At 44.9% G+C, this 26,013-nt stretch overlaps 1 protein-coding gene across 6 annotated transcripts in view; it reads left to right on the top strand.

Moving 5' to 3' along the window:
* The window catches only part of ICE1 (interactor of little elongation complex ELL subunit 1), a 467,878-nt gene extending 442,390 nt beyond the window's left edge, over nucleotides 1-25,488 (top strand). For 2 of the 6 annotated variants that reach the window (XM_073630759.1, XM_073630758.1), the window contains exon 19: nucleotides 25,071-25,482. In XM_073630759.1, coding sequence (XP_073486860.1) covers nucleotides 25,071-25,249 — 179 coding nt within the window. In that variant the 3' untranslated portion in view covers nucleotides 25,250-25,482. Of the gene's footprint in view, nucleotides 1-25,070 lie in introns of all 6 variants that reach the window. The other 4 variants (XM_073630761.1, XM_073630760.1, XM_073630757.1 and 1 more) reach the window with 4 other exon arrangements.
* Nucleotides 25,489-26,013: the final 525 nt, after the last annotated feature.

Below are 26,013 nucleotides of genomic sequence, written 5' to 3'. Positions count from 1 at the left end.
TTGCAAATCCTGATTGGCAGCCCACAGATTCTACAGCACCTGTACTTCCCCCATTCACTGGCCTACCTGGAATTCAGGTGCAAACAGCAGACTTAACATCCTTTTTTTTTTTTTTCGAGACGTTTTTCGCTGAAAATCTGTACGGATCTATTTTGGACCAAAGCAATTTGTATGTTAATGAATTTATTGCCGCAAACCCAAATTTGACCCTTGCCAGACAATTTTGGCTGGAAACCTATAACAGTTCCTGAATTTAAGACCTTTCTGGGCCTATCCCTCAACATGGGCATTACTAAAAAGAATGATTCGCGGTCATATTGGTTCATTGACCCAATTCATCATATGCCCGTGTTCTCTGCTGCCATGGCCAGGGCTAGATACGAGCAAATATTGCGGTTCATGCACTTCAACGACAATGAACTCTGTTGTCCTCGGGCTGATCTGAATATGTTCTGCTCCACAAAATGTGGCCCCTTGTAAACCAGTTCAACTGAAAATTTGCAGCCTTGTACATCCCTGAACAAGAGTTCCTGATTAAGTTTTCTGGCTGCCTTGTTTTTAAACCTTTTCTACCCAGCTAGCGTGCCAGATATGGGGTCAAAATGTATAAGCTCTGTGACAGGACAACAGGCTATACATGGAGTTTACTGGTTTACGAGGGAAAAGATAGCAGTGTGGAGCCCCTGACTGCCCAGACTACATAGGGAGCAGTGGCACAATTGTTTGGGACTTGGTGTCACCCTTATTTGGAAAGGGGTAATATTTATATGTGGACAACTTCCACACAAGCGTGCCACTTTTTAGACACTTTCAATTAGGAACTGGCGCATGTGGCACCATGTGATTTAATAGCCGGGGCTTCCCCCAATGGCTTGTGAATGCCCAACTTGGACGGCTTTCACACCAAGCTATGGGGGGCGTCAGCGGTTAAGCGGCGCTATTTTTAGCGCCGCTTGCCGTCGTTTTAGCAGCGCTAATCGGCCACCAACGGGGCAGTTTTACCCCCCCTAGCGGCCAAAAAAGGGGTTAAATCTGCCCGCAAAGCGCAGACGGAGCGGCGTTTTGCCTGCGGTATCGCAGCGCTGCCCCATTAATTTCAATGGGGAGCAGTGATGGAGATGCGGTGAGTTCACCGCTCCTTCACCGCTCCAAACAAGCTGCTGGCAGGACTTTTTGTGATGCCCTGCCAGCGCACCACTCCAGTGTGAAAGCCCTCGGGCTTTCACACTGGAGTGAATGGAGCCGCTTTTTTCAGGTGGTATACAGGCGCTATTTTTAGCGATGTAGCGCCTGAAAAATGCTGGCAGTGTGAAAGGGGTCTTAGTCAGAGGGAGTGAGACTGCTTGAGGTGAAATGAATTGCTTGCAGTGAGGTGGAAGGACAAAGGGAATGTTTTTTCTGACTTCCATTCACGCAGATACGGCAGTCCAAATTGCAACCGTGACTGGTGTTGTTAAGAAGCCCCTCTGTGTCCACGACTACAATTACAGTTGTAGTGTCCACGACTACAACCGTAAAATGGGAGGGGTGGACTTCAACGACCAGATGATGGGGCCGTACTTAATTGCCCGTAAGGCCAGATGCTGATACAAAAAAGTGTCTGTATACTTAGTCCAATTGGATCTGTTCAAAGCTTATGTACTATACAAAGCGTCAGGAAGAAGTGGATCCTTCCTAAAATTCCAGGAAGAGATCATTATAGCCCTTCTTTGATATGGCCACAAAGTGTGGTCACCAAAAGATCTTATTCATGGGACATGATGCAGTATAATGCAATTCCTAATTTTAATAATATCAAAATACTAAAAGAAAGCTCAAACAATGCAAAGAACCCTTTAACACGCCACCATATTAAAAATAGTAAATTTATCACTCACAATATTATCCCATATAACCTAAATCCAGTTAAAAAACTGATATATGCCTGTACCATTATGATAGACCAAAACCCCGGGTCATTACTGCGGGATCTTGGATGGTAAACCAGGTTATTTGAAGTCGAGCCAGAGGGATACCTCCCATGCAACCGAATGCAAGTAATGAATATTGTACTTTGCACCATCAAAGATGCTTCACGTGTCTGTTAGACATGTCATAAGTTACAAATTTCAACAAAAGCGAAAGGTCACTAAAACACATCACATAGAGACTGCCTCCCCATCCTAAAATCTTTGATCTTACCTGCTTAACTGTCAGTATAATCATTGCCCTAACATAAAGGCCAGAAATGAATGCCGATAACTGTTCCACTATACCACATTCATTACAAAGCAATAGAATCATTCCACATACATCTGCCCTATGGGCTAAAGCATGTTAGGTAAGAAAATGGAGTCTATGGGCTTCAGAACTGCAATACCCAGGGTTCCCTGTGTCAGAGGAGGAGAGCTTCAGCATTTTCCTGGGCAAATCAAAGTGGATCAAGGCAGTCTAAGGCTAGGAGCGAGCGAGGTTTTTGTTGGGGGGGGCGTGACCGGATGTTAGAGTGAGTGGACGTGTGTGAGCTCTCTCCGTGCTCCAGCCTTCATGCTGCCAGCCTCAGCAGCCTAACTTAGCTAGCAGCCCAGCCCAGTGTAAAGCACTTGCCTTGTCAGCCTCGGTACCCCCGGCCAGGAGAGACGGCGTAGAGCAGAGGACGGCTGCAGCTGAGGAGTCGGCCCCGCCATTGGATCGCTCAAGCGCTCGAACCTTGCCGGAGCTGACCGCGCCTGCTTGTCTGCCTCGCTCCGTAGCCTAGCAACGCCCGGGGATCTCGTGAGAGTCGGGCGGAAATCACGGGAACCAGCGGCAGGACGAGACCCGGCTTCGCTAGTCGCAGGGGATAGCGGACGCCGAGACTGTCTCGTTCCGTAGCCTAGCAACGCCCGGGGATCTCGCGAGAGCCGGGAGGAACCCACGGGAACCAGCGGTGGGACGGAAGCCGGCCTCGCTAGCCGCAGGGGACAACAGACGCCGAGACCCAAGCACCCGAACCTTGCCTGAGCTGTCCGTGCTACGTTGCCTCTGAAGTGCCCCAGGACAGGTATGTGGACATCTGCTCTCAACTCTGGGCAATAACAGTAGGACTATGTTAAATTATTGACAAGGTATGCGGCACAGTTAAAGGGAAGGAGGGAAAGGAAAAGAAAAAGGTTAAAAGAGGAAAAAGGCAAAGAGGCTTACTGAGAAGGGCAAGGACTAAGCAGTAACTCTGGACTGTATGTGTGGTGGCTGTTCAGGATCAAGGAAGAGAGGCTAGGAATAGCAGGCATAGGAATACCTGCCAAAGGGGAGCAAAAGTGGTAAAAAGAGGTAAAGTGTTAACAAGCAGAAAATACCTTACTTGGTGGAGGAACTACTGGGAACCTCACCTAGGCATTACATTACACTATTACCATGACTAGGAAGAAAGGTGAGGAGCCTCAGCAGCAGCCCCAAGAAGCTCTAGTAACACAATCCACCCGTTCCGCTAAGGAAAAGGGGAGCCAAGCAACATCGGCAACCGCAGAGGCAGCAAAATTAGAGAAATACGCACATACCCCCCTGCATTCCCCAGCCAAAGGTAATCAGTTAGCTCACGAGAAGACACAGGCAGGATCCACTGGGGACAGAAGGAGCGTAGGTAAAACATTACCAGCCAGCGCTAAAACAACGAACAAGAAAAGCCCTGAGAGAGATCCCTTGGAAAAAGGTGCTGTAGCTATGAGTGGAGCCCTCCCTGATTTGAGTACAACTAGTGAACCAGAGCCCACATTAAAAGAAGTACTGGCCGCAGTAAACTCCTGTAAAGGATCCCTGAATGATTTGTGTAATCAAATAAGGGGCCTCAAGGAAGAACTACGCACCATGGGTCAAGAACTTCAGAGGGTGGCAGAGAGGACCTCTATTATAGAGGAAAGATTGAGTCAAGCAGAGGACATATTATATCCAATGCAACAGGAGTTCAGGATTATGCAAACACAGCTTGATGCACATAGGCATAAAACGGACGAAATGGAAAACAGGTTACGCAGATGTAACGTGAGGGTGATGGGCCTCCCACAGAGAAGCGAGGGCACCCGCCCTGAGGCGTTCATGGAAAACTGGCTCAAGGAGATTTTTGGGACCGAAACATTCTCACATCTCTTTGCTATTGAGGGAGCGCACCGTATTCCCACTAGGCCCACTGCGTCAGGAGGTCGCCCTAGACCTATGATTATCAAGCTGTTTTGTTATAAAGATAAGGTGGCACTGATGCAAAAATCTAGAGAGAAAGGGGACATTCTTTATAACGGAACTAGGATCTCACTATACCCAGATTACTCTCCAGACCTGCAAAAAAGAAGGGCAGGATTTGTGGACATTAAACGTGCCTTACGGACGTATAAAATCTCGTATGCACTGCTATACCCAGCACGTCTGCGTATAGAAGCTTTAGGGACAGTTCATTTTTTTGATACAGCCGACAGGGCTACAGCTTGGCTCGAGGAAAACAAAAAACTTGTAAAGCTGGAAGATATGAAGTTTGAAGCATTGAACGTTAAATGGGGCTGGGGGTCTGGGGTTGGGTTTTTTTTTTTTTTTTTTTCTTTTGATGTTGTTGCTGGGTGGTTTTTTTTTTTTCTTTTTTTTTTTTTTTTCAGCATGGGCTGGAGGGAGAGGGGCTGGATGGTGAAAGCTCTCAATGAGAGACGGTATAAGGTTGAGGTTGTGGGTTGATTTTTTGTTTATTCTTGTTACTTTGAGGATATTCTGTCTTAAGAGATTGGGTTTAAGGGGGGTGGGGGGAGGGGGCGGGGGGCGAGTAGAGAGACTTGGGGGGGTAGATTTATTGATAGGGTGGGTGCGGAGGTATTTGTTAGAATGGGGTGAAGGGTACACAAAGGTCACTAAAAATGCTCCTAGGGCTAGCCGAAGAAGGCACAGGGAGAGGAGGGAGGGTATAATGGGTGTAGGGTCAACTACTTTTTATGTGGGATTCAACTGTTATGTTGTGCTGAAACAAGGGTGGGGAAGGGGAAAAAAGATATATAAGATATTGAGTTATTTTCACATGCACAAGAAGAGAAAAGGGATTTTGGGGGATGGGGCGGGGTGGGAGAGGGGAAACAGTGGTTCCTCCTCCTCACCCCTCTCACCTCCAGTTATAGTAATGACACTGTTTGCTGTGTTTGAAGTCACAGTAGAGATAAAACAAATGATAAATGGTATAGTAGGAAGTCTGACATGTTTGATTGGGTGGTCCGGGCAAAGTTGTGGTTTGTATTTTGTATCATTTAAGATAGATGTTTCGAAGCCACCCCCCCTTCCAGACTTAATTTTTTTTGGTTTCGTAATGGGTTTTTTTTTTATATATTATTTTTTGTTTTCCCGATGCCTAGAGCAGTTGTGCCGGGCTGATATGCTTGCAGGAAACCCACCTAACTAACGAGTCCAAATTATTAATTAAGGATAAAAGATTTCAAACACAATTTCACTCAGTTTACTCCTCCTATTCAAGGGGCGTGAGTATATTGGTTAAAAAAGAGGTGGCGTTTACCTGCAGGGATGTCAGGATCGACGCATTGGGTTGCTATATTTTTTTACACTGTTTGATAGAAGGTAGAGCACTGGTAATAGCTAACTTATATATCCCCCCCCATTTAAGTTGGAGATCCTATATTCCCTACTAGAATACATGGAGAACAAGGCAGGTACCCCGATGATAGTGGTGGGGGATTTTAATGCGGTCCTTGATAGCTGTCAAGACAGGCTCCCACCTGATACCCAGGCGGAAAGGCTGAGGGAGGGAAGGCTTGCTCAATTCCTGGAGGAGATCGGATGGTGCGATCTCTGGAGGATCCGTAATCCAAATAATAGGCAATACTCTTGCTACTCAGGCACACATCACACATTATCTCGTATAGATTTAGCTATAGGCAATAAAGAAGCACACCCGCTAGTAAATAAGATAGAATATTGCCCAAGAGGGATTTCAGATCATTCACCCCTGAAACTAGTAGTGAACATTCATGATAGACAAACGCAGAGACCATGGACAGTAAATCCAGTATGGTTAGAGGTAATAGGGGGAACAGAAGAAATATCCAATAGCCTAAAAGAGTTTATAGCCTGCAATCTGGGTTCTGCACCAACAGGGGTGGTCTGGGATTCCTTAAAGGCCTTTCTTAGGGGGCTTCTAATCCAACATATATCAAGGATAAAGAAGAAATCAAGAGCACAGGGAGAGAATATTAGAAATGAGGTCATGGAGCTAGAAAGACAATATGTGCTGGATCCTAGCCCAGGGAAACGGGAGCTATGGATTAGGAAGCAACAGGATTACAAAGAGGTAATAACCAGAAATGCCGAGAACAGGAGGCTCTTCCAGAGACAGAGATGTTTTGAGGAGGGGGAAAGAGTGGGTCGAATGCTGGCCCTATTGGCTAACACTAATTCCCCTTCCTCAATAATCTCTATGATTAGGTCCCCAAGCGGGGAAATTACATCTGACCCTGTAAAGATTAAGGAGATATTTTTTGATTTTTATAGTACTCTTTACAAGTCAAAAAGAGACGCAGAGAGAGGAGAGGTGGATAGATTCCTTGAGGGAGTCGAGCTGCCGACCCTTTCTGTAACTGATAAGACTAGCTTAGAATCCCCAATAACGCTAGAGGAGTTAAAAAATGCAGTGGCAGATATGCCTAACCATAAAGCTCCAGGCCCAGATGGGTTGCCCATTGAGATTTTTAAGTACTATGGGGAGGCCCTGCTCCCTATCCTACTGAGGACATTGGAGGGGGCGGTTGTAGAGGGTAGACTGCCCGATTCGATGACAGAATCCAATATTGTACTCATACAAAAAGAGGGGAAGGATCAACTGGATGTATCCTCATACAGGCCGATCTCATTACTTTGCTCAGACATTAAAATCCTGGCAAAGGTATTAGCAACTAGACTAAGTAAATGTATTGCAAAGTTGATACATCCTGACCAGGCAGGGTTTATTCCCCATAGATCCACCAGCGTAAACATCAGAAGGGCATACCTGAATTTCCAAACCCCAGTGGAGAGTGGGGATTCCAGAGCTGTCATGTCCTTGGATATAGCCAAGGCATTTGACAGCCTGGAATGGGGGTACCTCTGGGGGATAATGGAGAAATTTGGTTTTGGCCCCCTATTTATTAATTGGGTAAAAATTTTATATGGCCGCCCAACCGCCAGACTAAAGGTTAATAATGAGTACTCAGAAAGTCTTCCACTCGAGCGGGGCACAAGGCAGGGGTGCCCGTTGTCACCCCTGCTATTTGCCCTGGCAATGGAACCACTGGCGGAGGTTGTGAGAAGTTCAACCGAACTACAGGGCTTCAGGAGGAAAAATGGGGATGAAAAGATTGCACTCTATGCCGATGACGTTCTGGTTTTCTTGGGGGACACGGGACCATCCCTAGTCAAAGTGATGCAGGTGGTGGAGGGATTTGGGAGGATCTCGGGTCTAGTAATCAATTGGGAGAAATCAACGCTCCTGCAGATTGACCCAATTGCTAGTACCTTCCCAGACGGTATGCCTGGGTTAAAAATAACAGATAAAATGAGATATCTGGGAATAACAATGTCTAAGGACCCCAATCAATATATCCAAGACAACCTGGTCCCGTTGCTCGAAAAATTTAGGAAAAAATGTGATATTTGGTGCCGACTTCCTCTGTCCATGGCAGGACGAACTAACCTGATTAGAATGATATGGTTACCGCAATTACTGTACATTCTCCATAACTCCCCGGTATGGATTGCGAGAAAGTGGTTCCTAAGGATAAATTCTTTGTTCCGGGAATTAATCTGGAAAAAAGGACAGGCCAGGATTAGCTTGCAAGCATTGCAGCGCCCCACCAGCAAGGGGGGAATGGCAGTCCCCCACCCTTATAGTTATTACTTAGCCGCCCAATTACAGCATATCGGGGGATGCGAGTCTCCGGGAGAAATGCATGCCAGTAATAAAATCATGCTAGAGGGTATCCCACATAAGTCATTGGTGGAAGCATTAGAAGCAGGCTCACTCCAGCAAAAGTTGCCAACGCACAAACTGGTAACCAAAGCCTGGCAGGAAGTCAAGAGGACTATGGGGTACAAGGGTGTCACCAAGTTCTCGCCTATATGGCATAATAAATCCCTCCGGGAGTTATTAACTGTTGAAAAGAACGCTATATGGGAACATCATGGTATATCTAGACTAACCCATTTGGTTAGGGATAACAATTTGAAATCCTTTTCAGAGCTGAGATCAGAATATGGAGTCCCGCATAGTACATTCTACAGTTACTTGCAGATTAGACATGCACTAAGCGTTCAATTCAGGACCTGCCCTATAGAGTGGTGTGAAGCACCACTCCTTAATAAAACAGTTAATGCAAAAACCACTAAAGGCCTGATTACAGACGTATATGTGCAACTAATGGACAAAGTGTCAGCCACAAAAACGACCTCGGACCTCAGGGAGAAATGGGAGGCTGATGTGGGGGAGCTGACGGGCTACCAGTGGAAAAGAATTCTGGAATATGGCCCGATGGTGTCCGTCTCTCCGTCGCAGAGGGCCTCACATCTCTTCCTGCTGCACAGAGTGTACTACACCCCTAAGAGGCTATACAGGTTTGGCCGTAGACCAGATGATAAATGCCCTAGATGCTCAGGGACAGGAGATCTCATCCATATGGTATGGAGATGCCCAAAATTAGTAAGATACTGGCCTGAGGTCGTAAAAATCATAAACTCTAGGTTCAAAGTCAAACTAGAACTAGAAGCTAAGGTTTGTATTCTGGGGTTGGTAAAAGGGGATACGGGGAACTCTAACACAATTACCGCTATAGTAAGGTGCTTATATCAAGCAAGAAAACTGATAGCGCAATCCTGGTTATCAGCAACACCTCCAACCCCGGAGGAATGGCTCAGGACTATGAACTCACTGGTCTGGACAGAAAGGACCACCCATACCAGAAAAGGCAGCTACAATAAGTTTATTAAAATACGGAGGCCCTGGTTACAAGAGATGAGTACCCAACATCTCTTCCTGAGTCTACCGTAAAACTGAAGTGGTGCTCCTGGCGGAACAGGAAATAAAGACCTATGGTGCTCGGACTTGGAGAGAAATTAGGGAACTCTACTGGAACGTAGATTGACCCAAACAGATAAAGACTCAATGTCAACAACAGGTGTGTGATTGCCGAAAGATGGGGGGAGGGGGGGAGGGGAGCTGGATTGGGACGGGGGGGGGGGGGTGTGGGGAGGGGATGGGAAAAAAAAAAAAGGGGGGGGGGGAATAAAGTAAATTTCGTATTAATACATTTACAAGTATTTAACATTGTGAGATGCAGCAAAAACTGTTAGAGGGTTGCTCTTTTCCTGCTTGTACTGTTACATGGAGCCTAATGCATATTCTCTCTGTTACCTTCAGTTTTTTTGTCTTGTCTGTCTTTTATGATTGCCAATAAAAAGGAATAAATAAAAAAAAAAAAAAAAAAAAAGGCTAGGAGCGAGCAATTAAGGATCTTCTATCTAGAGCAGTGATGACGAACCTTGGCACCCCAGATGTTTTGGAACTACATTACCCATGATGCTCAACTACACTGCAGAGTACATGAGCATCATGGGAAATGTAGTTCCAAAGCATCTGGGGTGCCATGGTTCACCTAGACTGACCTAGAGTGTCTGCATCCACATACCCTGGAGGGCCGAGAGACTAAGCCATTGTGAACTTTTTATGTGTGTGGACCTGGAGCAGTGCAGACCCAATGTTGAGGTGTCTATGCCCAAACCATGGACCACAGGACTGAGTCGCTGAGAGTTATTGGGCTGTGCCAGGACCCAGAGCTGGGGGGACCCATAGACGTGTGTGCCTACAGTCTGGGAGAGCCAGTGAGGACTGAGACAGCTAGCTTCCAAGTGCCTGGTGAGCTGTACTACACATCCTAAACTCTTGCCACTCACACAGTTACCGGAATAGAGACTGCTCTCACCTCAGCTTGTCCTCCAACCATCACTCGCACTTTTTTTTTTTTTTTTTTAATTTTTTTTTAAAGATGTGACACAGATATAAACAAAAAGACAACTTCGTATTGCATAAAGGTTTCTACTAATGCATCAGTCATACATATCAATTGCTGGTGAATGGAGGGAACTACTTGATCAAGCTCACTCCTTTAGCTGAAGTCTAATACAGGGTAAACAAAAACTTCTGTGCTCATCACTTTTGTCTTTAAATTGAAAAAGAGAAATGGAAAAAGGGAGGGAAATAGAAAAATGAGAAGGCAGGAGAAAGAGAAAAAGAGGGAAGAGGAGGAGAGGGAGAAGAAAAAAAAAAGAGGGGGGCGGGGCAATTACCCTCAGGGAGGGTTGGTGGATCGTCGATCCTCCTAGACGGAGGATCCTAACATGTATTGGTGGAATTTGTCAGAGAAGCGAAACAGATTCCAATGAAACCATCTGGACTTATGTTCCTCTGATTTATCTCGCAAAGCGGAGGTCAGATCTTCCATTTGCTTAATGTCCTTCACTCTCGTGAACCATTGGGCCATTGTTGGTGCAGATTTTTGTTTCCAAAGGGGTGGAATGCAGGCTCGTGCTGCATTAAGGAGATGTTTGAGAAGTGAATTATGATAACGTTTCCTTGATAAGGGGGTACGGTTAAGGAAGACTGCCGCTGGGTTATCATGTAGGGATATATCTGTGAGTTTCTGTATGAGCTTAAGAATCGGCTGCCTGAAAGTTTGGAGCAAGGGGCAATCCCAAAAAATGTGTAAGAGGGTGCCTGAGTGTAGGCCGCAACGCCAACAGCGATCAGTTTGTGGATATATCTTGGCCAGCACCGAAGGGGTTCTGTACCAGCGCGCCACTATTTTATATGCGGTCTCTTTATATTTGCTACAAAGAGAAGATTTCTGTGCGAAAAAGAGTATGCGTTCTTTTTGGGGTTCTGTGAAGGTGATTTGTAGATCTCTCTCCCATTTTGCTAAGAACGGGGGGTCTCCAGTGGCATGAGGGTCTAGCAGGGATTTGTAGAAGGTTGATAAGGACCTCCGGGTCGGTCCCTCTCCCAAGCAGATTTCCTCAAGAGTGAAGCTTTCTGACAAAGTGGGTTGGTTTGGGCAAGGAGCCAAGAAAATGAGACAGTTGATTGACCCTCCAGCGGTCTAAAGAGAGTGGAGCCCGGCCTGAGAGCAAAGTCTCCTTAGTTAGCCAACCAGAGGAATGTAGGGACAAGGAGGCCCTCACGAGTCCTTGAGGAGCCTGCGAGAGGAAGGATGGGTCAGTGAGGCCAGGTGTAAAGTCTGGGTGACCAATGAGTGGCGTCATTGGGGATGGAAAACTACTTAGTGAGGATAGACGGAAAAACCTTTTCATTTCATTGAGAGTTTGTCCAATTAGTGGGTGAGTAGTCAAGTGAGTGGCAGGAGTTTTCCCCGCCCAAGGTAGACCCGCTAGTGGGGCCTGGGCGGCCTCCTGTTCTAGCGACACCCATAGTTTTGAATCCCCATGACAGCACCAGTCCACGACCCTGGTCATATGTGTCGCAGTATGGTATAGGGCTGGATCTGGGAATCCGATACCACCTTTAGTCTTTGGCCATAGTAGTAGCGCTCTGCAGAGACGTGGGTGTTTACCACGCCAGATGAATCTGATAAATATTGAGCGTACGGCGTGAAAGAACATCTGAGGTATCTTGACGGGCAAAGCCTGCAATAAGTACAGCAGTCTGGGCATTGCATTCATTTTAAGTATATTGCAACGGCCAAACCAGGGAAGGGCCAGGGAGTCCCACTTCTTGAGATCAGCCGTAAGTGTGGATAAGAGGGGTTGATAGTTGAGTGTTATAATGTCGTTCAGGTTTGCAGGAATCTTTGTTCCCAGGTATTGAATTGAGCGAGCAGCCCATTTGAACAGGAAGAAGGGGCGTAGGTTAGAAATAGTAGAGTCTGACAAGGAGACGCTCAGGGCCTCCGATTTCTGTAGATTAACCTTAAAATTGCACAGTGTGCCATAATGCTTCAGCTCCTGTAGCAGGAAGGGTAAAGAGGTAAGGGGTTCAGCAATGTAGAATAAAAGGTCATCTGCATAGGCTGCAACCTTGTGTTGATATTGGTCTGACTGGATGCCTCTAATGGACTGATTCCCTCTGACATGGTGCAAGAAAGGTTCTAGAGAGAGGATGAATAGCATAGGAGACAGGGGACAGCCCTGTCTGGTGCCATTCGAGATAGAGAAAGGGCTTGAGTCGTAGCCGTTTACTCGGACTGTCGCTGTGGGATTATTATAGATGGCCGATATCCATGACAGGATGGGGTCTGGCATACCTACGAATTTAAGTGTCTCCTGTAAGAAAGACCAGTCCACCCTGTCAAAAGCCTTCTCGGCATCCGTGGATAGGAGCAGCAGGGGTACACGGGATCGTTTTGCTTTTTCAATGATATTCAGTGTCCGAATGGTGTTGTCTCTGGCCTCTCTAGACTGAATAAAGCCGACATGATCTGTTCTAATTAGACGTGGTAGCAGGGCATTCATCCTAGAGGCAAGATTTTTGTGAATAGTTTCACATCACAGTTCAGGAGCGAAATGGGTCTGTAACTGGCGCATAATAGTGGGTCCTTACCCCGTTTAGGGATCACCGATATAGAGGCGCGCAACATGTCCGCAGGAAGGTTGTGTCTGTTGGTCGCCGCATTAAAGGCCGCAAGAAAGGAAGGTGCCAGGATGTCCTTATACGTTTTGTAATAAGGGAGGGTGAATCCGTCAGGTCCGGGGGCCTTACCGGGCTGAGCGTCAGCTAATTTTTTTTCTGTCCTATACACTGCAACTTGTCTTATATTCTCCTAACCATGCACCTTATATTTTTCCTTCCTTTTTCCCCCTTTTTTTCCCCTTATTTCCCTTTTTACCCTGTCATTCTTGCCGTGACTCATGTTTATATCTGTTTCAGGTACCTTTTCCCTTTCCATTTTTCACTTTGTTCCTCCTTGCTTTATCCCTTTGCTCTTGTCATGGCATTTCTTCCCCTTCGTTCTCCACATTACACCATTTTCACAGCACCCTCTCATGTTTCTCCCCGCTATATCGCTTTTCCTCACTTTCCTCTCTCCTCTCCCCGTATGCTCTCACCTCCCCTTGGTTACCTGACCCGGCGTCGGCCATACGTCACGGCGTCGGCGGCCTTCGCATCCAGCTGTTGCCAGCGAGCCGGGCGCATGCGCTGCATACGTAGCGCTGCATACGTAGCGCTATGCGATTGGCTCCCTGGACCTCCAGCTGATTGACAGTTGCTGGGTCCTAGACAACAGTGCACCCCGAGCGGGCGGAATCGGCAATCCTAGCCGATCGGACACAATCCCAGGTACACACGCTATTCTACATTACAGCATTGTATGCTTGTTATTTATGTCATGATTGCAAGTTAGCAGTATAGACTGTTATTTTTTATGATTCTGGCGGGATTCTGGCATCAGTCTGACGTCAGTGGGAGGGGGAGGGGACTATTTCTTGCACTCTGCACTTGTTGTTCCCCTAATTGGTGGCCACTATATATATGTTGTGTTTCACTGTGTACCCCATCACTTGCCTGACGAAGGGGTCCTGCGCGTCCCCGAAACGTTGCACCTTCTTTGTGATGTGACCGTTTTCAATTAAAAAAACTTTTTTGGACATGTTTGTTTGCTGATCCATGGTGTGCTGGCGAAGATGTACTTCTGTTTGTTGCTTCCAGAACCCAACTGGCAATCGTTACAGCACCCATTAATGTTTTTGCCATTTGTCCGGGAACGTGTGCGACTGGAATATTGAATTGACTGAGCGTCAGCTATGGCGGATGCAAATTCCTCCGTAGTGATAGGCTTAGACAAGTCTTCTCATTCCTCTGCCGTCAGTGTAGGAAGGTCGGTTTCTCGAAGATAATTGCGAATATTTAAGGCATTTTGGGGCATCAACTGAGAGATGGAATTTGGGTCTAAATTATACAATTTGGAGTAGAAAGCGCGGAAAGTATCTGCTAGTTCTGGGGACGAATGAACTCTGGAGCCCAATGTCGTGAGAAGGGCAGGCACGTACGTCTGAGAATGTTTTGTGCGTAAAGCATTGGCTAAAAGACGACTGCACTTGTCGCCATATTCATAGAATGAGCGGCAGGCCTTCAGCAGTACATGTTTCGCCTCATACATGGAGTGATCCCGTATAGCCTCCCGTAGACAGACCAGTTCCGCTTCGGTAGCACCATCTGGCCTGTTCTTGTGTTGACGTTCCAAAATGTGAAGTTGAGCCAGGAGGTCAGACAGGGTCTTAGCGAGACGCTGCTTGGCCGCATGGCCGTGTTTAATTGGTATGCCTCTAATAAAGCACTTATGTGCTGACCACACTGAGGCTGGGTTATCCACAGATTCCGTGTTGATAGAAAAGTAAGACTTAAGTTCCCTAAGGATGTCTGCAGCAATTTCGGGATCCTTTAGGAGCGCCTCGTTAAGTCGCCATGTAGAGGTCCAGGGGACACTTGTGAAATAGCCAGTTCTAGCAAAATTGAGGCATGGTCGGAAAGTGCGATGTGGCCAATATCTGTCTTAGTGACCAGGGGGATTGCAGAGTGTTTTAAGAGAAAAAGGTTGATTCTGGAATAGGACCCATGGACGGCAGAGTAAAAGGTATAGTCCCACTCTCGTGGATGGACTATTCTCCAGATGTCGACTAGTTGATGTAAGTGCAAGAGATCTTTTAGGTGAAGTCGGGTTCCCGTGTCAGAGACGACAAGTTTGAGGAGGCGTCTTTCTTATTCCAACGTTAAGTTGAAATCCCCTCCTAAGACGAGGGTTCCCTCGAGGTATTTGCACTCTTGAGTGGACAGTGCACCACCTACAGAAGGGCCCCAACGTAAGCCGGCCAACACTGACATTTATGTGCCAGATACTTTCAAACACCTCCAGTGTTACCCCTACCCCAAGAACGCATACGCCTACCCACTTTTGGGGCTTAGGGGAGTTGGTTTATGGGGAGTTAGTACAACTGCAGCAACGTTAAAGTTAACTAAAACTAGTGGTCATCTAAGTACAGTATGTTTAAATCTGTTTAGCTGCCTGTTGTATGATGTACAGTATGTATTGTTTAACAGCATTACCTCAATACATTCATTAATTCTACCACCAGAGTCTTAGCCGCTTGCTTGTATAGTGTAGTGTAATGTAGCATACTAACGCTTACGTTACACAGGTGTGAGTGGCCTTCTACCTATAGCCATGTGTGTCAGTGGGGACTGAGTGGCTTTAAGAGTTGTGGCAGAACAGAGAACTCATCATCTCCTGTAGGCGTAAGCACTACACTGTTGCAATAGGGCAGGGGTAGGCAACCTGGGGCCCTCCAGCTGTTGCAGAAATACAAATCCCATCATGCCTCTGGGAGTGATTGTAACTGTCAGCCTTGCATTGCCTCATGGGAAATGTAGTTCTACAACAGCTGGATGGCCCCAGGTTGCCTACCCCTGCAATAAGGTAACGGATGTCTGTCACACTGCAGCTGTTTGCTCCATCTTGTCAACCGAAGGCTTAGTGACAATGGCTCAGTCCAGCTCCCTCCTCATCCCTCCTAACTATAAGCCCTCAGCACTGTAGACAGTAGTGTATGACAGGGGGACAGCTGCTGCATTGTACATGCAGTAATGTTAACAGTTTATTGGCCATAAGGGAGCAGGTCCCCAGTAATCCACTTTAGCCCGTACCAGCTGGTTGGGGGCAGGGCATTAAGGGTGGGTGGCGTTAGCTACCTGTTTTGCCATATTCTGTCTATAGTACTGACTAATATAGGAATTATGGAACGGAATAGGCCCCTGTCTTTTAGAAACAGAGTAAAACCAAAGGGTACAAAAGCCTAGTGCATTATCCATGGCACTTGGATACATATTTACAAAATGAAAGGTGGTAACAGCATTGTGCTTCAACCAAGGAACCGAAGCGTCTAACATGCAATGGAACTCTGTTGTTATGACATCCATTTAAACCAGAAGACGTGTTTTGGGGGACATGACTCCTTCAGAGCAAAACTGGTCTATACTCATCAACATCTCTTATATAACAAACCTGTTACTGATCCTTTCTCGTGAAGGGGCATGAAGCCCAGAAAATATGTTGCCTGGCCTGTTCCTGTCCACCTCCTCTGCTTATTCTGTGTGCGAGGTGTCCAGATAATCCAGTATACTGAAAAGGACAACATTGTGTATATGTTAAAGTGGAGTTCCACTCAAAAATGGAACTTCCACTTTAAGTGATGGTGACCCCCTGACATGCCACATTTGGCATGTCATTTTTTTGAGGGGGGGGCGAATACTCATTTTTTATGGGCACCCAGCTCCCACTTCCTCCCCGGGCTCTGCGGTGCCCAGAAGGAAGTTCACCTCTTCCCCCTCCCTCCCTGCAATCTTCTGGGATACATCGCAGGTCCCAGAAGATTGCCCAGACCATTCACAGCGCGTAGTACGTGCCCGGCTGGGAAACCACAGCCGGGAGCCCACAGTTAGAATGTTGGCGCCTCGGAGAGGAGCGGGGCTTCTTGAGCCCACATCGCTGGACCGTGGGACAGGTGAGTGGCTGATTATTAAAAGTCTTTTGTAGCTGCTGACTTCTAAATGGGTGTAACTCTGCTTTAAGCTGGTGGCTTCAGCTCCTGTTTTCCCTCACCAAGTGTTGCCTGGCCTGTATCTGAGTGTGGTCTCCAGCACTTTTGCGGGACAATCTCTGCTATTTTAAGTGACTACTTTGTACTGATTAATCCTTTCCCTTGCCAGGTCCGTATGTCATACGGATCTGACAGCAGTGGGTTTTACACACATTCCCGGTGGCTGCAGCCAGCTGACTTGTGTGTAAATCTGACAAATAGACTTCTGCCTGTCAGGTAGAAGCAATCCGGCAACTGCACTGTGATATGTTAACCCTTTGATGTGCTAATCTTATGCAAGTCTACCTAGGTGTGTGAGGTATGGCCTGTTAACCTAATTGAACATTTAAAAGGGTACATTGTTTAAAGGACCATAGAAGAAGTATTTATTGATGGTAATTAGACTTGAGGGGGTAACAATAAGATCAAAGAGTTTTTTGGGTTTTCCTAGTAGAAACTCCCTCCTAGTGTATTAGTATTTCAGGGGGGACTATTCAAGCTGGCAGTCAGTCCTGTCTGTGTGTGACTATGAAGGTGTAGATCTAGGAAAAATGGGACTCTAAATTATATACTCTGTTGGATTTTTATCATCTGTGGACTTTGGACTTTGTTCTGTGTTGGAAGTCAATAAAGTGCATCTCTCTGGAAGAATTGGGTTGCTGCGGAAGAGTACTTACATCATCATTATAATAACTACTAATTAATTATCATACCCACTATACATCATATCACTACATCCGGGTCACGGCACCAATGTAGTGATATGATGTATAGTGGGTATGATAAGGGTCTTCTTCTGTCCCCTTGATATTTTAAAATTCAGTTGGCTCGTACAAATCAACCATTGTCAATTGAATTCTGGCCTGGTCAATATTGTACTGTATGTGTACATACATATAATAATATAATGTCCCACATAATCGGTGAACATATTACAACACACTGCTGCCAAATTGCATCTACACACCCCCAATAATGTGCCCCCTAACATGTATCCCGGGCTTTGCTTGCCCATCTGTAAGCCTGGGGCTGGCATAGCGGGTTCCGTCACGTAGGGGGGAGCTGAGCGGACTCACTCAAGTTACACCCAAGCACATAAAATACTCCCTCAAAAATATGTAGATGCCCCCCACCCCCACCCCCACCTATACGCACATACAAACCTAAACACATGCGCCAGGGGTGCCTACACCTGAAAAGATTGATTGCGATACATGTTTTATATTGCTACGCACGCCAGAGTTAGAGCACTATTTCTAGCACCGTACCTCCTCTGTAACGCTAAACTGATGACCTATAGGGGGCTTTTAAAGCAAAATTATGGAAAATATTGGGTACTGAAGTTTGTCACCATTTTACTGGCACACGCACATTTAAGGTTTGACATGTTGGGTATCCAATTTACTCGGTGCAACTTTGTCTTTTATATTTTACCTCAAAAAAATATTGGGGTAATTTATTGCATTTGTATGCCCTAAAATGAACCTTCATTTTTTTTTTATATACTGAAATCTTGCATTTCCTAGACATTTTGAGGTAATATCATATAAAAAAAAAATTAGAACTACCACTATTTTATTCACTAGGGTGTCTGCTTTCAGAAAATATATAATGTTTGGGGATTTCATGTAATCTTCAGGCCTTAAATGTTTTTTTAAACGTGTGCAAAAATAGCAAAAACTGCTCTGGCAGCTTTAACCGCTTCCCGACTAGCCTCCGCAGTTTCACTGCAACAGAATGACACGGGTGGGCGAAGCGATGTTACCTTACATTGGCCCACGACAATCGGATTTGTTTTAGAATGAAAACGGTCCCAACTAATGAAATCCTCCCCTGCCTGTGTAAGTGTAAACACAGGCAGGGGAAGTGATGTCATCTCCCCTCGTGGAACTCTTCCATTTCAGAGAGAGGACATCCAAACGTGAGTTGCACCAACACTACACTGACACAGTACACATGGGCACACATTTTACCCCCCGATCACCCACCCAGTTAACCCCTTCACTCCCTGTCACCCAGCACGGTTTTCATATTTTTCTTTGATCACTGTAGTGGTGTCATTTGTGACACTAATCAGCATTAGGGTACTTAGTATTAGCCCCAGATAGGTCTAGGGACCCCCCCAAACCCCCCTAATAAAGGTTTAACCCCTTGATCACCCGCTGTCACCAGTGATCACTGTATTAGCGTTATGGGGGACGCTGGTTAGCTAGTTAATTTTTTATAGCATCAGGGTACCTGCCGTATATTACCCAATAAAGGTTTAACCCCCTGATCACCCGGTGGGTGACATCAGTTAGGTTTTAGCATCAGTCAGGGTCTGCATCACCCCAGGCAGCGTCAGATTTGTGCCAGTAGCGCTAACACCCACGCACGCACCATACACCTCCCTTAATAGTATAGTGGATCGATATCTTTATTTTGATCAGAACTATATTAGCGTTCCCAAAAATGCAGCGTTAGCGGGATCAGCCCAGCTACCTGCTAGCACCTGTGTTTAGCCCCTCCACCCAGCCCACCCAAGTGCAGTATCAATCGATCACTGTCACTTACAAAACACTAAACACATAACTGCAGCATTCGCAGAGTTAGGCCTGATCCCTGCGAATGCTAACAGTTTTTTTGGTAGCGTTTGAAGCAATCACTGACAGTCAGGTGCTTTTTTTTTTTTCCTGTAAGTCTCATTAGTGTACCAGTAAATTTAGAGGCCAAAATGTCTAATCGAAGGTACACTAATGAAGAGGCCTACACGTTTCTGAGCATGACAGATGAGAGTGAAGAGGAACTCGCCCATCTGTCAGATTCAGGCTCAGAATACGAACCTGTAAACAGAAATGGCACCCTGACAGATAGCTCTGACGACGGAGTAGTGGTCCCTGCCAAGGTCAGGCGTACCCGACCCTGTTCTTCTGCTGTTGTTGAGGTGCAAAAACCACAGGGCTCTCGTATGGAGCAGAGAGCCAGTACTAGTGCCGCTCATTCTTCTGGTGAACTGGCAAGCGCCAGTGGCCTAGTACATCCTGGTCGTACATCCAGCACTGCAGTAACACGTGGTGACGTGGCGAGTCCCATAAAGTGCAGCTCAAGCTGGTGAGGTGGCTAGCAAGTAGTGTCCCACAGCCACCAAAAAGACAAAGACAGGCCCGTCAAGCCCATAGTGCCCTTCTTGCTGCATTTGCCAATCCGAATTGGAAGCCCACCACTTCTGCAGCACCCGTACTTCCCCCATTCACTGGCCAACCTGGAATTCAGGTGGAAACAGTTGATTTTACTTCACTTGATTTTTATTCGCTGTTTTTCACGAAAGATCTCTATAGATCTATTGTGGACAAAAGCAATTTGTATGCTGGTCAATTAATTGCCGCTAATCCCCAGTTGACCCTTGCCAGAGATTGGAGACCTATTACGGTTTCCGAATTTAAGACCTTCCTGAGCCTATCCCTCCTCATGGGCATAACTAAAAAAAGTGAGTCGCAGTCATATTGGTCCACTGACCCAATTCACCAAATGCCCGTGTTCTCTGCCTCCATGACCTTGAATACAATCGGCTCTACAAAATTCGGCCCCTCGTAAACCACTTCAACCAGCAGTCTGCAGCCTTGTTTACTCTCGATCAAGTTGTCTGCGATAATGAGTCCCTGATTAAGTTTTCTGCCGCTTGTCATTCAAACTGTATCTTCCCAGGAAGCGTGACAGATATGGGGTCAAGATGTATAAGCTTTGTGACAGGACAACAGGCTATACTCATAGTTTTATGGTTTACGAGGAAAGAGATAGTTACGTAGAGCCGAAGAACTACCCAGACTACATAGGGAGTGCTGGTAAGATTGTGTGGGACTTGGTGTCACCCTTATTCGGAAAGGGGTACCACTTGTATGTGGACAATTATTACACGAGCGTGCCACTTTTTAGTCACTTGTTTGATCATGGAATTGGCGCATGTGGCACTATGCAATCTAATCTCCGGGGCTTGCCCCAGCGCCTTGTAGATTCCCGTCTTAGGCTGGGGGAGAGAGCCTGCTTGAAGTATAATTGCTTGCTGTGAAGTGGAGGGATAATGAAAATGTTTTTGTTCTGTCCTCCCATCACGCAGACACGACGGTCCAAATTCAAACGGCAACTGGTATTGTGGAGAAACCCCTCTGTGTCCACAAATATAACCAAAATATGGGAGGGGTGGACCTCAACGACCAGTTGTTGGCGCTGTATCTAATTGCCCGTAAGGCCAGACGCTGGTATAAAAAAAGTGTCTGTATATTTATTCAAATTGGCTCTGCTGATTGCTTAGGTGCTAAACAAAGCTTCAGAACAAACTGAATCCTTCCTTAAATTCCAGGAAGAGATCTTCACAGCCCTTCTGTTTCCAGACGGTGCTGTGGCCCAACTTCCCAATCCAAATGCAGTGAGCCGGCTGCATGAGAGGCATTTTACGTATGTCCTCCCTGAGTACCCCTACCCAAAGAAATCTCTAAAGAAAATGTTGTGTCTGTAGAAAGCGTGGATTTAGGTGTGACACCTGCTTTTATTGTCCCTCCTGTCCTGACCAACCTGGTCTTTGCATTGGTGAATGTTTCGAACACTACCACACACTAGTGGAGTATTAGCGTAGGGTACAGCATTGCACAGTCCTAGGGCACAGTTACACAGGTTCTCGAAAGATGAGATGGCCATCACATCTTGAGAGACCCTAATCTGGAACGTTTACAGTTAATATAAAAGTGCTAAAAAAAAGCCAAGAATAGTTGTGGTTTTATTTTTCTTCTCTCTCTATTGTTCTCTTTCTTATGTTCGCTCTCTATTGTTATTATTATTATTGTTCTATATCTATTGTTTTCTCTCTATTGTTACTGTATTGTAGAACTGTAATGTTTTATTTATACTATGTTTTGTTGTATTTGCTTTGCAGGTATGGTATGTCTTACTGGTAAACTGTCATGTTACTTTGTTTATTGTTAACCATCATTTGCTTAGCAGGTACGCCATTCAGCTGCAGCATGGGTTTATTTATTCTGACAGCAACAGCGTTTGCTCCCACGATACGTAAAGCTGTGACTCCAACGCTGTAGGAGGTGATTTCACCACCACAGTTAAAAAACAGAGCATATATGCCAAAGCATGGGGGCAGGGGTGGAGGAGCGATTTGAAACCGGAAGCTACGAGCATTTCATGACTTAGATTTCGCCAGATATAAACAGCTCCATTGGGAAATTGCGAAAACATTTCATCACACTGATCTTGGTGTGGTCAAATGCTTAGAGGGCAGAGAGATCTAGAGTCTAATAGACCCCAATTTTTTTCAAAAAAGAGTACCTGTCACTACCTATTGCTATTATAGAGGATGTTTACATTCCCTGAGATAACTATAAAAATGATTTAAAAAAAAATTTAAAAAATGAGAGGAACAGTTTAAAAATAAAAATGAAGAAAAAAAGCATCCCTTCCCCCCCTCCATGCTCATGTGCAAAGGCAAACGCAAGCGTCGGTCTGTTGTCATATGTAAACAGCAGTTGCACCATGCATGTGAGGTATCACCACGAAGGTCAGATCGAGGGCAGGGACCTCCTCTGTAAATCTAAAGTGGTAACCTGTGAAGGATTTTAAAGGCTTTTAAAAACGTGTGTAGTTTGTCACCGCAGCACGTTTTTGCGCAATTTTAAAGCATGTCGTGTTTGGTATCCATGTACTCAGCATAAGATCATCTTTTTTATTTCATCAAACATTTGGGCAATATAGTGTGTTTTAGTGCATTAAAATTAAAAAAAAAATTTTCTTTTAAAAAAATTGCGTTTGAAAAATTGCTGCGCAAATACTGTGTGGAAAAAAAAATTGCAACACCCATTTCAATCTGTAGGGCCTTTGCTTTAAAAAAAAAAAAAAAACTATAATGTTTGAGGGTTCAAAGTTATTTTTTAGCAAAAAAAAAATGTTTTCATGTAAACAAAAAGTGTCAGAAAGGGCTTTTGTCGTCAAGTGGTTTAGAAGAGTGGGTGATGTGTGACATAAGGTTCTAATGTTGTGCATAAAATGCCAGGACAGTTCAACCCCCCCCCCTCAAATGACCCCTTTTTGGAAAGTAGACACCCCAAGCTATTTGCTGAGAGGCATGTTGAGTCCATGGAATATTTTATATTTTGCCACAAGTTTCGGGAAAATTACTAACTTTTTATTTTTTTGCACAAAGTTGTCACTAAATGATGTATTGCTTAAACATGCCATGGACATATGTGGAACTATACCCCAAAATACATTCTGCTGTTTCTCCTGAGTATGGGGATACCACATGTGTGAGGGAGCCTAGCCACGTGCAGGACCCCGAAAACCAATCACCTTCAGGCTTTCTAAGGGCATAAAATGGTGATTTCACTTCCTCACTACCTATCACAGTTTTGGAGGCCATGAAATGTCAAGATAGCACAAAACCCCCACAAATGACCCCATTTTTTTAAAGTAGACACCCCAAGGCATGTGTGAGCAGTGTATCATTTGGTGACAACTTTGTGTAATTTTTTTTTTTCATTTTTAAATCACTGGGGTCATTTGGGAGGGGGGGTTGTACTGTCCTGCCATTTTAGCACCTCATAAACTAAAAGCTGCGTACATTCCAGAAAATGTACCCTAGTTTGTAGACACTATAACTTTTGTGCAAACCAATAAATATACGCTTATTGACATTTTTTTACCAAAGACATGTGGCTGAATACATTTTGGCCTAAAGGTATGACTAAAATTGAGTTTATTGGATTTTTTTTAACAAAAATAAAAAATATAATTTTTTTTCAAGATGTTCGGTCTTTTTCCTTTTTTATCGCAAAAAATAAAAATCACAAACGCAATCGAATACCATCAAAAGAAAGCTCTATTTTTGGGAAAAAAAGGATGCACATTTTGTTTTGGGTACAGCATTGCATGACTACGCAGTTATCAGTTAAAGCAGCGCAGTGCCAAATTGTAAAAAGTGCTCTGGTCATTGAGCAGCCAAATCTTCCGGGGGGTAAAGTGGTTGGTTGTAAAGGCTGAGAGTTTTTTTACCTGAACTTCTTCCGGACCAGCCGCCGCATTTATACTGGGGACAGATTGGCTCCCCTGGGCGAGCCGTCATTGCTGTACGTCGGCTCTTTAAGACGCTGTAAGAGGCGCGCTCATCCGCAGCATGTCCCCGGAGCTGATGCGAGTGCTTGGCAGGCGCGATGACAGCCGGGCACCCACGATCGCTCATGACCGAGCAAGAACCGTGATCTGTGTGTGTAAAATACCGGTTCTATCAGGGGAGAGGAGACCGATTGTGTGTTCATACTAAGTATGAACACCGATTGGTCGCCTCCCCTAGTCATTCCCATCCCCCCACAGTTAGAACACACCTAGGGAACAGAGTTAACCCCTTGATCGCCCCCTAGTGTTAACACCTTCCCAGCTAGTGACATTTATACAGTAATCAGTGCATTTTTATAGCACTGATCGCTGTATAAATGTCACTAATCCCAAAAATGTGTCAAGTGTCCCATTTTTCCACTGCAATATCGAAGTACCGCTAAAAAATGAAGATTGCCGCCATTACTAGTAAAAAAAAAAAAAATTAAATTAAAAAAATGCCATAAATCCATCCCCTATTTTGTAGACCCTATAACTTTTGTGCAAACCAATCAATATACGCTTGCGATTTTTTTTTTTTTTTTTTTTTTTTTTTTTTTTTTACCAAATATATATAGAAGAATACATATTGGCCTAAACTGAGGAAAAAATTAAACTGTTTTTTTTTTTTTTTTTTTTTTAAAGTGGGATATTTATTATAGCAAAAAGTAAAAGATATATTTTTTTTTCAAAATTGTCACTCTTTTGTTTATAGCGCAAAAAATAAAAACCTCCAGAGTTGATCAAATACCACCAAAAGAAAGCTCTATTTGTGGGAAAAAAGGATGTAAATTTTGTTTGGGTACAATATCGCATGACCACGCAATTGTCAGTTAAACCAATGCAGTGCAGTATCGCAAAAAAATGGCCTGGTCAGGAAGGGGGTAAATTCCCCCCCTTATACTTACCTGAGCCCAATATTGATCCAGCAATGTGCACAAGAGAACTAGATCTCTTGGCTCTCTCTCGCCTCATTGTCTCTGAGCCAATCACAGCCAGTAAGGAGGGGGCCAGGCCAAGCTAAGCTGCACTCTGTATGTCTATGGAGACACGGACTGCTCGGAAAAAGTGGCTTGCTATGGTGGGCACTCAGGGAGGGGGAGGAGTCAGGAGTGCCGGCGGGGGACCTGAAAAGAGGAGAATCGAGGCTGCTCTGTGCAAAATCATTGCACAGAGCGTAAGTATGACATGTTTGTTAAAAAAAAAAAAAAAAAATTAAAAAAGCATTTACAATCCCTTTAATTTTGCTGATCTAAGCAGAACCCTTTGAAATTGCTCTGTGACATTATTTGTCTGTGCGAAATACTCATGAATTGTATTTCTGTATTGTGCAGGTATGCCTTGGGGAGTGCAATTGGCCTGTGTGTACATGCTTTTTGACTTGGCACCAAGCAACCCAGCTGCAATATACAAGACACTACAAACCTGGAAGGCATCTGCAAAGAATGACATCCCACCAGCAGTTGCACGCTGTATGCAGGAACTGGAATCCATGTGTGGACTCATAAACTGACTTGGTATATTACTATCTCGGAGGTGCAAAGCGATCCTGAATTTAGTCCCCGCACTCATGGAAGGAAGTGTCTTCATCCATGTATTAGTTTGCACTTTGTTATGTAGATAAAAATCCATTACCATTTGAATTTTTTCTTTTTTTTTTTATATTTTTTTTTTTCTAGTCTGCAAAGCAGAAACAGAAAATTGTATGCCTGTACATTATAAATATTGCTTGTAAAGTTTTTGTATAATAAATTTTCCAAATATATTGTAACAATGCTTTGTGCAAATTAACAATGTGCAAAATAGCCTAAACATTTTTGGTCTGTAAAACCACAGCGTTTTGTTTGTTGCATGCTTCAGTGATATGTTAAAACGTATATTTTGTAAAAATAGAGAGGAAGCAGTTTTGCTTAGAAAAACAATGGTTAGACAGTTGAAGACTATAAATAGAAACTCCAGGCAAACTGCTTAAAAACAATATATATGTTAAAAAAGAGAGAGAACTAGTTTACCTGCAGCCACACTGGCAGGCAGATAACATGCATTTTCCTGGTTTAGTAATGCAGCTTACTATGCCACCGTATCTGCTCCAGGTTGCCTACTGGACAACTTATCAGCCAAGGAGACAGCTTACAAGTTTTTTTTGAGTACAGGTTTCAAGTCGATGTGTGATGTCTTTTGCTAAAAAAATTGCATCTCTCAGCATAGCAGATCATTATAACTGGCAGGAGGTTGCATATGGGAAGTCAGGAAGTAGTGGGAACAAACGTATTTGGC

Source organism: Aquarana catesbeiana, linkage group LG05, assembly GCF_042186555.1.
Source record: "Aquarana catesbeiana isolate 2022-GZ linkage group LG05, ASM4218655v1, whole genome shotgun sequence".
Classification (NCBI taxonomy): Eukaryota; Metazoa; Chordata; class Amphibia; order Anura; family Ranidae; genus Aquarana; species Aquarana catesbeiana.
Note: the sequence above shows the minus strand (reverse complement) of the source record. Positions and strands in the feature narration are given on the sequence as shown.